This window comes from Oryzias melastigma, linkage group LG1, assembly GCF_002922805.2.
Source record: "Oryzias melastigma strain HK-1 linkage group LG1, ASM292280v2, whole genome shotgun sequence".
Classification (NCBI taxonomy): Eukaryota; Metazoa; Chordata; class Actinopteri; order Beloniformes; family Adrianichthyidae; genus Oryzias; species Oryzias melastigma.
In genome coordinates, this window is record NC_050512.1 from 22601994 (window position 1) to 22615484 (window position 13491).

At 38.8% G+C, this 13491-nt stretch overlaps 1 protein-coding gene across 6 annotated transcripts in view; it reads left to right on the plus strand.

Annotated features, from left to right (window-relative positions):
• mast1a (microtubule associated serine/threonine kinase 1a) overlaps positions 1-13491 on the plus strand; it is an 87375-nt gene that overhangs the window by 8522 nt on the left and 65362 nt on the right. For 4 of the 6 annotated variants that reach the window (XM_036213311.1, XM_036213316.1, XM_036213318.1 and 1 more), the window contains exon 2: positions 2111-2145. In XM_036213311.1, coding sequence (XP_036069204.1) covers positions 2111-2145 — 35 coding nt within the window. Of the gene's footprint in view, positions 1-2110; positions 2146-10520; positions 10922-13491 lie in introns of those variants that run through there. The other 2 variants (XM_036213312.1, XM_036213314.1) reach the window with 2 other exon arrangements.

Genomic DNA, 13491 nt, shown 5'->3' on the forward strand with positions numbered 1-13491 from the left:
CACATGATAAATAAGAATACTTTTCTTTTATTTTTTTCAACTGTGCTATATGTAACAAAATGGAAAATCAAAACATAGGAAAATCCTGAAAATATGCTCAAAATTACTTATAAATTAGGAATTCCCAGAAAAAATCCCCCCCCCAAAAAGAAAAATGATTATGATTATGGCAATTTTATCAAAAAAAACTGTTGTTTTCTATCACTTCTGCAGAGCATTAGGAGTTTATATGAAATTTGCTTCTGAGTTGTGGGTGGGACCGTTGGTGTGGAGCAACCCCGCCCCACTTCCCCACCAAGCAAATTTTCTACATCACAAACACAAGCTTTTGCTACTTACATTTCTTTGTCTGATCCTTATTAACATGTTTTTAAAAAATAAATATTCATAAATGCAATTTTAAGCGTCATGGGACGTGTTTGACTCTATTCCCAGCATCCCTAGCGTATAGATGCTTTTCAGTGTTGACAGAACAAGCATGAACATTTCCATTCAGATCATTAATTAATAATTAGTTATACTTTACTTTGTGTGTAAAGAGGTCGAAGCTGTTCTGGTTCATTTTAAGGTAGTTTGGTCAGACATCCAGTGTCATCTCATGGTGTCATTATTTAAAACTGGGAAAAGCAAACTTTTTTTAAACATGAGTAATGAGTATATATATATATATATATGTATGTATATATTAATTCAAACATAAAGGTATTAAGGTACCAAGAAGAGTTTCTGGGCTTGAAGACAAACTCGTTCCAAAAAAATGAAATACAGATTTGAAGGGAATTTGCTCATCAGACTCAATGTTTAGCAACATTTTGGAAAAACTGGGACTGTCAAAATTAAAAAAATATTTACAAAAGAGTGGAAATGTGAAAAAATCTGAGGGTTTGAACGCATCTGAGACAAACCCTGGTCGACCTCTGACTGAAAGATTGCAGGTTTGGTCAAAGACACTGAATGCCTTATTTCTCCCGGTGGTTATAGGTGCTGGGCAGTGGTGCTGCCATCAGTGTGTGAATGAATGGTCCAATGAACTTGTAATTTTAAAGTGCTTTTGGGCTTCTATGAAGGCAGTAAAGCCCTATATAATAACCACCATTTACTGTTTTAATAATCGAAACATTAATGCATTTGTTGGACTGTTTTATGTTTGGCCCACAGCTTTAGATCTAGTGAAAAGTCAACAAATTGTCAATTACTATTAAAGTCCTTTAGATTTTTAGGTTTTTCTACTGCAGATTCTGATGAATAACTTCACGTGGGTTTATTGATGTCTTTCTTGAATAAAGGGACGGTTTCTTTGTTGCTTTTGAAAGATGTCAGCTCTTGCGGTCAAGTTATCTTTATTTCATTGGATTTGTTTGAGTTTAAGGCCCCAGGTTGCCTATTAAAACAGCAAGACAGGCCGAGAGAAGAAAGGAAGCGATTATTTGTGTGTATTTTTCACTTTTATTTTTTGAATGAAACAAAAGAGAGGTAGAAAATAGTCCAGGAAGTGCTAAAAGTGGACAGGCTGACAAAAGGAACTAACGGCAACCTGAGCTTTCCTAGACTGAATGTTAAATGGTTTAAATTGATAATAGACGGACAACAAGCGGTGCACGGATTTATCGCCGCAGATAATCACATCACGGATCTTCCTGTTGTTTCCCAGTGTCATAAATATAGCTGCAACAAATTTTATATTGATTTTCGTCTACCATCAAGCTGGTGATTCTTTAAGCTCTGAAGCCTCCCAGCACTTTTGCAGAGATCTGTTTTCAAACTGCTTTTCACTCACCAAGAATCACCAAGGCGACACCACAATGAACTGAAGACATGAACCAGAGGGCATGATGGGACAAATCATTTTATCAGCTTTATTTCGATTTATTTTTGCAGTCGCTCACTTTGAAAGAAAGTTATTTATGTGACACGTGTCTACCCCTAATAAAGCTGCTAATTTTAATTTGATTTGTGTTACAGCAGCTCCATGCTAGGAATTCTTATTGTAAATCTAAAGACATTTATTCTTTAGAGACAAACTACATTTAACGATGTTAAGCAGTGATGTGACCCAGATAATCTGCCTGATCTCTCCTCTTTTCTTTTCTTGATTTCTCTTTCTTACCAGAAGGATCTACCTCTGCCCAGGAAAAGTAGCAGTGGGTGAGTTCACCTTTTCCCTCTGTATGTCCTACTGCATGCAGGAAGTTTCTGCATGCATGTGTAATAGCTTACAAACCAGACCTGCTCATCCAGTTGATGGGCTTTGGAGGTTTTATGTATGTGATCCTCCTGTGTATGGGTTCTCGTTTATTCTCTTTAAAAATTAAAAATATTGTACATTTCTGCTGCCTTTGTGGTATACAGCATTTTGACTTGTTGATTTACAGATTATGTGTTTTATTTAGCCTCAGTGCAAAAACAAGCCCAAAGAAATAAATCAAAAATTGAAAAAAACATTCTTTAAATAAGCATAAAATCTGCCAATGGGGTAAGAAAAATTCTCTTACCAATAATTTTTATTTTAAGTAAACAATTCTGGTCACAAAGACATATTTTCAAGATTTTTTTTGGTAATACAAAACTTTTTTTAAATGTTTTGCAAGACAGAAAATAAGTAAAAATGTATTATTTTTACTTTAAGAACAGTCATTATTTTTATTTATGTAGTGCTTTGGAACGAGTTTGTCTCTGAAATGTGGAAGCAGTGTGAATTCTAAAGCTACCATCAACTTTGAATAGGCTTCAAGATCAGCCAAAACATTCACTATTGAGAGTAAACTCACTCTGATCTTAACAAAATGCTTCCTAGAAGTTCTCCTTTATCAGCTGACAGTAATAATTTACTAGTGAAGAGTTACATTTTTTGTTTTTCCAGCTCTGTTTGGGCAACTGTACCACATCAGTGAACAGGCATCTCGCCCTATCCAATATGGCGTCCAACTTTGCGTATGCAACAAGCTAGTGTAATGGCTCTAGCCTATATACAATAGCTCATTACGTGCCCCTACACTGAGAACAAAACTGAACGGAACTGACAAAAAGTTAGTTTGTCTGTCTCCAAGCACCATCAATGTGAGGTAGAGCCACTTGATTGGACAGAATTTAGACCAATCAGAAAGAAAGCTATTGTCTGTGATTGGATGTTTATACAAATATCAAGCTAAGCTCAGAGTTGAGAGGCAAAATCAAAGATAGAGAGAAAACAAATGCAAAAAACACATTTTTAAAGCCAAGAAAAATATTTTGAAAGCAAACATTTAAAAAAATCATTTGCTACATTGAAAGTTTTGTTTTTAAAACTCAACTTTTTTTTTGGGAATAAAAGACATTTTGATTTCAAAACTCTGAATTTTGTTCTGAGTGTAAAACTTCATGAATTGGACCGTCTTTATGAGCTCCATGAAGGATTCGTATGATGCTGTTAGAAAAAGGAGATTATTTCTATCATCTCCCATTGCTCCTTTGTTTATACTCAATTATTATCATCAGTTGTACTTTAAAGATAGGCAGATATCCTTTATCAAGTGCATGAATGTGTTCAGATGCTGTCATAAGTGCAGGTTGTTCAAATGTGTGCTTGACTGTTAACAACCCCGATGTTCCAACTTCTATTCAGCCTGGAGGTGGTAGGTTTGGACGTTTTACAAAATCAAGTTTGTCTATTTTCAATGAGCTTACAAACAATCAACACAGTTGCAAATAATCATGTTTTATTTGTAATTTTTTTAGAGCACTTGACTTCAGAATGATTCATGAGCCACAGAGATGGAGTTCAGTTATTTTTTTTAAAATTACATATTTGATCTTTTTTTTTTGGTATAAATTTGGAACATTTTGCAGAAATATTAATGAATTATAGACTCTGTAGCATCAGAAACCCGTAAATCTGAGCTGCATTTGTAATGGGTTGTTCTTGTTGTCCTTTTAAAATGTGAACATAGTTTTGCTGTAAAGGCTGAGGAGAAAATTATTATTTGCTTTCAGTTCATGCTATTCTCATCAAAATATAGTAGACAAATCAACTGTAGTTCTAATCTGATTTAGCTCCCAAACTATAAAATGTTTCACACAGTAAGCATTTAAAATAAAAAATGCAGCATTTTGCAAATCTTTTAAAGTTAAATACTTCTTTTTTGCTTGTTCTTATAGTTCACTTTTCAACCTGATAAATCATTTATGCAGAGTAAGCTACATAATCAAGTATATGCAACTTTTGTTAATTTTGAAAAAGTAATTTTTAATCAAATCAGGAATCAGGGGAAAACAAGACAACTATGGATTTACTTGAATATTTTTTTTTTTTATAAAAACATGTCACAAATAAATAAATGTACACATTCTGGGAACTGAATATTAGTCAAAGGGTAAAATATATATATATGTTTAAGATCTCAACAGAAGCCCCTGCAGTCTTTTTCATAGGAAGCTGTGGTCATGTGTTTCTACGCAGTGAAAAGCTTGCCTTCAGCCAGCATGTTTCAACTTGCTTTTCATTTTTTTTCACTCATCGAGCTTCTCTGCCGGCCAATCTCCTGCACCAGTGAGCTATGCAATAAAAGCTCAGCAGCAGTGGAGCCGTGCTACCACCTCAGTGGCCTGCATGGATCAAGGAGGCGAGGAGGTTGAGAGCCGAGCGCTGCCTGACGTCTAACACTTCAGTTTAAAATCAAACGCCAGGCAAGCGTGGCGAACCCCCGACGTGTCGGTTCAGGCTCCCAGTGCTTTATTAAGACACCCAGCGACAGCATTAACCCCCTAATAGTTTTAACTTATCTAAAGTAATAGAAAAATCGTTTTTTATTTGAGCTGTTGTGAGAGCTTTTTCCCCTCAAATGGGGTCAAAACTGCATTTTTTTCTGAGGAATCAGATGAAATAATGGTTGATTTGAGGTGTTATTGCTACTTAATAGTTCAGTCAAAATGTGTGGCTACTACCTATCATGAAATGTGTTTTTTTTTTGTGGAAAACAAAGACAGAACTAAATCTTTTTAGTTTATCATACACTTGATGAAAATAATAAACAGTGTTGACATCTGTAAAGCTTTACCAACTCTACTAACTTTTTAAAAAGCTTCCATCATAGATATTAGCAAGATGAAGCAATAAAGCAACTTGAAATTATCATTACATTTGTTAATTAATGTGAATAAATACTTAAATCCCTTTCTTGATTGGTAGTTAAATATAGCTTTTTTGAGCATTTCCTCTCTGTCAGAGTGTCTCTGTCCATGGTGCTGATTAACAGCAGTGTTTGTCCTCTCACTTAAGTTTTTATGACCTCTTTTTATGAATTGTCATTAAAAAATTTGGTAAATTTGTCATCTAAAAATAGATCTGCAGTTCCCATTTCTCAAAGTGGGCCTATAATAATTTCAAGGTCACAGTATTCCATTTAAAGGCATGAATCTTTTCGCTCCTCCTAACTCACTGCTTCTCCTGCTGCTGAAAATTCTCTTTAACTTGGCAACTCTTGGAAAAGTGTCTCGAGTGTGCTCAAATAGCTGTATGAAATTGCTTTTAAGCATGAAAGTTCCGTGTAAGTTTCCGACAAATGATTTCACTTTTCTATCAAGTTTCCGAGTCCTTGAAATATTTAATCCGTTGATGATCCCTGGAGACATTTTTTTTCCTCCTTTGTTCTTTTAATCTTTTCTACGTCTACCTTAAACCCCTTTAAACTTATTTTCTGTCATTATCGTGTATTCATAACCTCTGAACGTGAATTGTTTAGCAACATTAAGTAAAGATGATTATTTAGGTCATGACTCACTCAGAAAGGGACTGACAAAAAACAAATTCTACCTTTTTTCTTTCGTTACAGTTGTGTGTGTGTGTGGCCCCAATTTTCTACTTTTTATAATTGACTTATTTTTATGTAAAATGGTAATAAAAAGGTATTTGTCTTGACTTTCCTCAATATGAATATTATTTGCATGATTTAACCCAATATTGATGCATACATTTTTGGTAGGTGTCCTTGTAAAGAACTATTGATTTGTCTATTAGTTACCAGGACAGGCTCCTGTATCTAGTATTTAGTGGGTTAAGAAAAAAGACGAATGGATGGATTATCTATTTGTGAAATAAATGTAGGGCACAAAATTCTGTGTTTTATCAGCATATATTATCAGTCTGTTTGATACTTTTTTGCCCTCTGTGCTCTCATATGCTGGGATTTGCTGCAGTCATTCTGGTGTAATCTGTTTTTTCCACACAACAGAAGGAGGCAGAAATCTAGTGAAATTTGAACATTAATATCTGCTTGTTCAACAGCAGAGGTCAATCACAGAGGATGGAAGCATCAAAGAGGTGCCAGGGTCCAGACGAGGGTCAGGGCAGGGAGGAGAAGCAGAAACAGAAGATTAGGTCCAGACTAAAATGCTCAGTACTGCAGGCAGAGTGGCACAAACAATACTTCGCACTGAGTGAGGCTCTGTGCAGCGCGGAAGTGACTGTCAATGAGTGTCAGCTGAGCAGCATCCGGGGCGTGTGCGCTGAGGTTGCTGGGAGATTTAGTGTGTTTAGTATCTGGTGACCAGAGAGGAAGGCAGAGCACTGACTCCTGACAATGTGCTTATGTACAAAACAGAACATTTTAAAGTCAGGTTACAGTATTTTTTGCCTTTTTTTCTGAAGATGGGACAATAATTATGTCATGTATATCTGATAGAAAAACCTAACTAAAGTAAAAATAATAATAAAAATAATTGAGAATGAATAACTTTTTCATAATATGCAGGGATGGTGATATTTGCATACGGTTAACTCAAATTGGGGACTTTTTTGCTGCTGATTTGTTTTTTTTTTATAATTTAAAAAAACATTTTAAAAGAAGTTGCTCAATCAAAGTAGGTGCAAATTGTGTCATTAGTTTTCAGGGCAATATTAATACATTGTTTTTTATATAATGTTTGAGGTACAACTACTGAAAATAAGGAAAATATTAATTAATATTTTCCATCCATCTCCTTGACCGCTTTGTCCCTTTCAGGGTCGCGGGGGTGCCGGAGCCTATCCCGGCTACTGAAGGGCGAAGGCAGGGTTCACCCTGGACAGGTCGCCAGTCTGTCGCAGGGCCTCAATCACACACATCCACTCTCACATTCACACCTAGGGACAATTTAGAGTCACCAATTAACCTATGAAGCATGTTTTTGGACGGTGGGAGGAAGCCGGAGTCCCCGGTGAAAACCCACGCATGCACGGGGAGAACATGCAAACTCCACACAGAAAGGTCCCAGCCGGGAGTCGAACCGGGGCCTTCTCGCTGTGAGGCAAGAGCGCTAACCACTGCACCACCGTGCAGCCCCTTAATTAATATTTTAAAAAATAAAATATTTTCCCTCTTTTTTCCTGTTGTACCTCCTCGGCAAAGCTGTTAACTTTATTCTGTTGTTGACATATGCACTATTTTTGTTGTTCTTGTTCAGGACATGTTATAGCTGTGCCGTGCTGATACTGATCTAAAAATTCTATAATAGTGCAAAAGAACCTTATACATCTTACTGATTTATTACTACATGTTTGCTTTAGTTACCCGTAACTTACCTTCCTTTACTCATATTTTTTACTTTCTTTTTTTTTTTTTGTTTGTTTTTTTGGCTTTGTCTTCCATGTCTCTTCTGTACCTGCAGGAGTGTTTTTTTTTCTTGCTGCCTGCAGCCTTCTCTGGTTCCAGTTTCATACTGACTGTGACAAAATTGCAGACGGATACAGCAGATACGTTGCCTTGGTGTCCTCCAGTGTTTAAGTCCTCTTTGTCACGTACGCCAGAGGTAACGGTGTTTCACACCCCTCTGCTGTGACAGCCCTGCCCACGCAGAGTAAATTACATTTGAGCAGTTCTTACCCTGACTGAACCTTTAGAAAGCTTTGGAACATCTGTTTAAGATCACTTTGAAAGATGAAACAAATGTGGGTGGCTTGGACTTTTGCACCGTTTTGTAGCCCAAGAATAGTCGTTATGTTTGTTGTCAACTACATTTTTAAACTTGGTTGTCCAGTCCTGGTTGCACGTGTGTCTTAGCCACTTTTTGTGCATGCTGAGTTGTGCGACATCCACATATGTGCTGTCATGGAGTGAGGGTTTTCTCTCGTGACCTCTGACCTGTTCGGCTGGGTAGCAGATGTCACAGCGTGACATCAAAGACACTCTGGAGCAGTCGTCAGCTCTCTTCTCTCTGCACCCCTCCCCCCAATTTGTGGGTGGAGCTTATGGATTGTGTGTAATTATACAGTATTTCTCAGTGATTGTACAGTAAGAATAAACAAAGTTAAAGACAATATTGAAAATCTAAAAGCTTATGTTCTGGAAAAGTCCAAACGCTGCTTCTAAGAAGCTGAAAAATCCAGTGTTCGATAAGATATCATCCCCCCATCCCCGTCTCTGATCTCCCGCTGTGTTCCAGTGATATCATCACCCCCAACCAGCCTCTTCTCTCCCCATGTATATTTTATCCATCCAGACTCCCACATTAGAGACGGCATTCATTATTGAATTACTCCTCTCAGCACTACTGTGCAACTGTCACCCCGCGTCAGCTTTAACATTTGGTGGGTTTGTTTCAAAGCGAAAGGACGGAGCGAGCGCGCATATGCATGCATGCTCAGTGGATGTGACAGCCCTCTTGTCTGGGCTTTACAGCTCCACTGATACGCTGGACAAATCGACTGGGAGTCGATGGATGTGGCGTCTCTGAGAAGGCTTAAAATCAAAGCTTGCATTGATCATCTGGTGCTTCCAGTAAAATAAAACTAATCAAATTCATTTTTTTAAATCATCCAAGATATGAAATCATTTTCCCAAACAGATTCTGCTATTTCTTATCTGTGCTTGAGGGTGATTATTTTGATTATTTTTATGTGGTGAATACACAATAGCTGCTCTTGCTTTCACAGCAGTTGATTGACAAGTGTGGGACTGACTGAAAATTACTGTAATCAAGCAACATGTCAGTGAATTCAATCAAAAAACATGCTTTTAAAAGCAATATCTGCTGGGAAATCAAGATTTACTTGACATTATTATTACTATTATGAGCATATTTATTAATTTAGATTAAAATTTGAACCCTAAATCGGTTGTGCTCCAAAATCAAAATGAACTAAACCGAACCAGAACTCTTTACAATACACATGGCTACTTTATTAGATACACCTGTCCAGCAGCTCGTTAATGCAAAATTCTAATCAGCCAATCACACGGCAGCAACTCAATTGCATGTAGACGTGGTCAAGACAATTTACTGCAGTTAAAACTGAGTATCAGAGTGGAGAAAAAAGGTGACTGAACGTTGAACGTGCATTGTTGTTGGTGCAAAACGTGCTGGTCTGTTTCAGAAACTGCTGGGATTTTCACCCACAACCATTTCTAGGGTTTATAGAGAATGGTCAGAAAAAGAGAAAATATCAAGTGAACTACAGTTCTGTTGGGGAAATGTCTTGTTGAGGTCCCTTAGCTATATACTGGTTACAACCGAGGTGTGCAGAGAAGCATCTCTGAACGCACAACACGTCTGACCTTAAGGCAGATGAGCTACAGCAGCAGAAGAATGCACCAGGTCTCACTCCTGTCAGCTAGAACAGGAAACTGAGGCTACAATTCACACAGACTCACTAAAACTGGACAATAGAGGATTGTAAAAACGTTGTCTGGTCTGATGAGTCTCCATTTCTGCTGTGACATTCAGATGGTAGGGTCAGAATTTGGAGTCAACAACATGAAAGCATGGATCCATACTGCCTTGTATCAACCATTCAGGCTGGTGGTGGTAGTGTAATGGTGTGGGGAATGTTTTCTTGAAACACTGTGGGCCCTGTAGTACCAATTGAGTAACACCACAGTCTACCTGAGTGTTGTTGTTGGCCATGTCCATCTCTTGATGACCACAGTGTACTATTTTCCTGATGCTACCTCCAGTCATGAAGCTGGAATCATCTCAGACTCTTTAACATGAAAATGACTTCCCTGGACTCAAATGACCTCCATAGTCACCAGAATCCAATAAATCACCTTTGGAATGTGGTGGAACAGGAGATCAGCATCATGGATGAGCAGCTAACAAATCTGCAGTAACTGTGTGATGCTATCATGTCAGTATGGGCCAAACTCTTTCTGGGATGTTCCTGGTACCTTATTGAATCTGCTACCAAGGATTGAAGCAGTTCTGAAGGCAGAATAGGTCCAAACCGGTACTAGCGAGGTGTACCTAATAATGTAGCCGGTGTGTGTCGAGTTACAATCTTTTCTTAGAATTCGATGCCAGAAATCCCAAAACAATTGTTTTCTCTTTTCAGTCTTCTCTATACTTGAGTGCTCCCCGTCTGTTCCACTAATATTTCTCCCTTCCTTTCTCTGTCATGTTGTTTTTTTCTCTCATGCTTGCATATTCTCGCTCTGACCCACCTCCTCTCCTTCACCAGGACACACACATTTATTCTTTCCCCTCTTACCCCCCTTCCTCCCTCCCTCTCCATCTCTCTGTCGCCGCACACTTCCTGACTTGGCACGACACCCTTGGGAGCAGCCCCACAACCCTCTCTCCTTCTGAGCGAGATGCTCGGCAGCCTGTTCCCCCAGTCTGTCTCTTCTCTCTTTCTGTTTGCTGTTTCCTCACTCTAATTCACATTTCTTTGTGAGGCAGATGACCACATTTTTTTTCTTCTTCATCCTCTCCAGAAGACACACTCGTGTGTGTGTGTGTGTGTGCAAAGTCACGGCGCTCCATCAGAGACAGTCTGCGAGTGTGAGTGTGTGTTTGCCCAGAGGAAGCTGACATGCCAGCGTGGAGCGTAATCGCTGCTTCTTGACTGCCTGCCTCTGCGAGCGTGTGTGCATGTGTGATCATTTGTGTGCGCGTGAAGGCTCAGTGGCTCTCATGTTCTTCTGCCAACACATCCTTCTGCTGCGAGCAACATGTTTCGACGCACAAAAAGGTAAACTGCAACAATCTGTCACCTGGCGGTCTTTGTGGCTGCTGCGGTGTCCTGCTGTTGTTGGTCGGTGTTAATTCTTCCTGGGGGGTTGTTGTGTTTTTCCATGATGTTTCCGTTGTCCCTGCCAGGTATCACGCTGTCTCACAGTTGTCTCCCTCTCTGCATTTAGCTTCAGCAATATGGCATGTGTGCGTTTTGTGTGATGTCATGTTATTTAGGGTCATTTAAGTACATCTTTTGCTCATTGTGTAAGTTGCACGTGTGCAGTTTGTTAAGCTGAGGTAATGCTTGGTTTTGTATCTGTGCTGAGTTTTATTGCAGCGATGCACATGTGCAGTGGGATTTCGCCTGCTTTACTGATCTTTTTTACACATGAGCGCTGGAAGGAGTCCACACTTGGTTAGCTGGCTGTGTGTCAGTGATAGCTTTGAGGATTGAAGGCATTATTTTTAGTGTCAAGGGAATGCTTGTGTATCAGAGACAACAGAGGGCAGCACTTGAGGATGTCTGCATGGCACAACCTCATTTGAATCTTTTATTTTGCCTTTTTCTTTTCTGTTTCTCATCCTTCTTCTTGGTCTTCCATCAGCGAAGAACCTTTTAATGCCTCCTGCTGTTAACTGACCTCACCTTTACAGTTTTCCGAGGGGGTGGCTAATGCAAGCCTTCAATTGGGTTCTCACAGTAAAGAGAAATAACAGCAGGATATTTGGACGAGTGTAAAGCTTCCCTATCCTAAAGTGTCAGCCAGTATGCTGTCTAAACAGATGTTTGTTCTGCCAGCCGGAGTGTCATCACTTGCACAGGTAGAATTGAAGATTAATGTTTCAATTTAATTTGTTTGTTAATTGTCGAAAATATTGTAGTATTAATTTATTTATTTATTTAATAAAGATGCGAATGAGGGTATAAATGCAATCATCTTTAGATTTGTTAGGGTCTTTTCACTCAACTATATATTGTTTCTATTATAAAATTGCTCCTGGTGATCTTTTATTTATTATAATGCAGTTTTTAGCTAAAATCAAAAACCTAGTCTAATTTTTTAAGGCATATTTTCTGCACACCGGCAGGAACTCATTAGAAATTGGCTTCTGGATTCTGGGCGGGACAATTGGTGTGGAAGTAAGCCTATGTAAAAATCCCAGCATGCTTTTGCTTACATGTTCTACCGTTAGCTTACAATACAATAGCATAGCAAGAAAATGTCGGTAAATATTGTACAATTTTGATCCAGATGGCAGCTCACACGGGGAAAATGAAGAAGGTAATGGATCTATTTTTCTTAAGGTGGATGATTTAGAATTGTGGCAGAGAAGGGAGACTTTGTGATGGCAGTTTCTTCATCACAAACTCGAGTTTTTTTCAAACCGCTGGTTTTTCATCTGCTCCTAAGTCAACACAATTTCAGATTCAGAAAAGCAGTTTTAATCTTAAATTCTTTTATATATATCCTCCATTAAGAGGAAAACACTACAAGAACAAGTTCAAAAACCAAAAAACACTTTTTTCATTGGAGTGTGACCAGCCCCGGCCCTGGGCTGCATGGCGCCCTAGGCGAAACGTGATTTTTCCTCCTCTTCCTTTCTTTTTTGACCTTAAAGCTGCCCCTGAGGGCTTGTTTTAAAGAAGATACGACCACACTTACAGCCCTCCTCCTACTCCCGTCCATCAAACTTTGACAGGGGCTACGTCAGGCAATGAGGAGGGCAGAAACTGGCAAAACTATTGATTATTTCAAACTTTTGAGTTATTTTATTTATGGTTTTAATTATTACATTTTTTAACATTTCACACAAAATGAGTGGTGTGTTAAGCTGTTTAAAAAAAATTAAATCATTGTAATTTGGGCGGCCCATCCAGCAGATGGCGCTCTAGTCAGCCGCCTAGCTCGCCTATGCCCAGGACTGGCCCTGAGTGTCACCTTAAAAAACCCCAAAAAACTATAAGTATAAAATTTGTGTTTTTAACATGTTCCTGTCAGGAATCGGTCCCCTATCACACCTTCTGACCATAAGCGGGATCCATTACATGAGCAATAGCACTTTCTGGGTCTCCACAATACATTTCCCATCAACCCCTGCTGTCACACCCAGAAGCCCCACAGCCATTTTCCATCTGCAGTCACTCCCAGTTTTTAGTCTGAGCTCTTCTCAGTGCGAAGTCTTGTTTGTGCCACTCTGCCTGCATTACTGAGCGTTTGCATCCTGACCTGATCTTCTGTTTCATCTGACACTGCTTCGTCTTCAACTCTGATTACTTGCTGCCTGCCCCGACCCTACCCTTGACCCTGACCACTTTGACCTCTGCCTGCCTAACCCTGATTAAGCTCTGTGGACTCTTAGCTGTGCTTCACTCCTGTTCTCCTGTCTGTGCCAAATAAACCTGTTGCACCTAGATCCAGCCGTCTGCCTGTTTGAGAAGTTCTTTTGGTGTTTTTCTGATGATGGAGGACATATTTTAAGCCCAAAAATTTATTTTTGAGGATTTTTTTATTCAAATTGTTGTGAATCAGTAGCAGACAAAAAAAATGCAGTTTGAAAAATATGATATTTGTGACGTGGAAAATA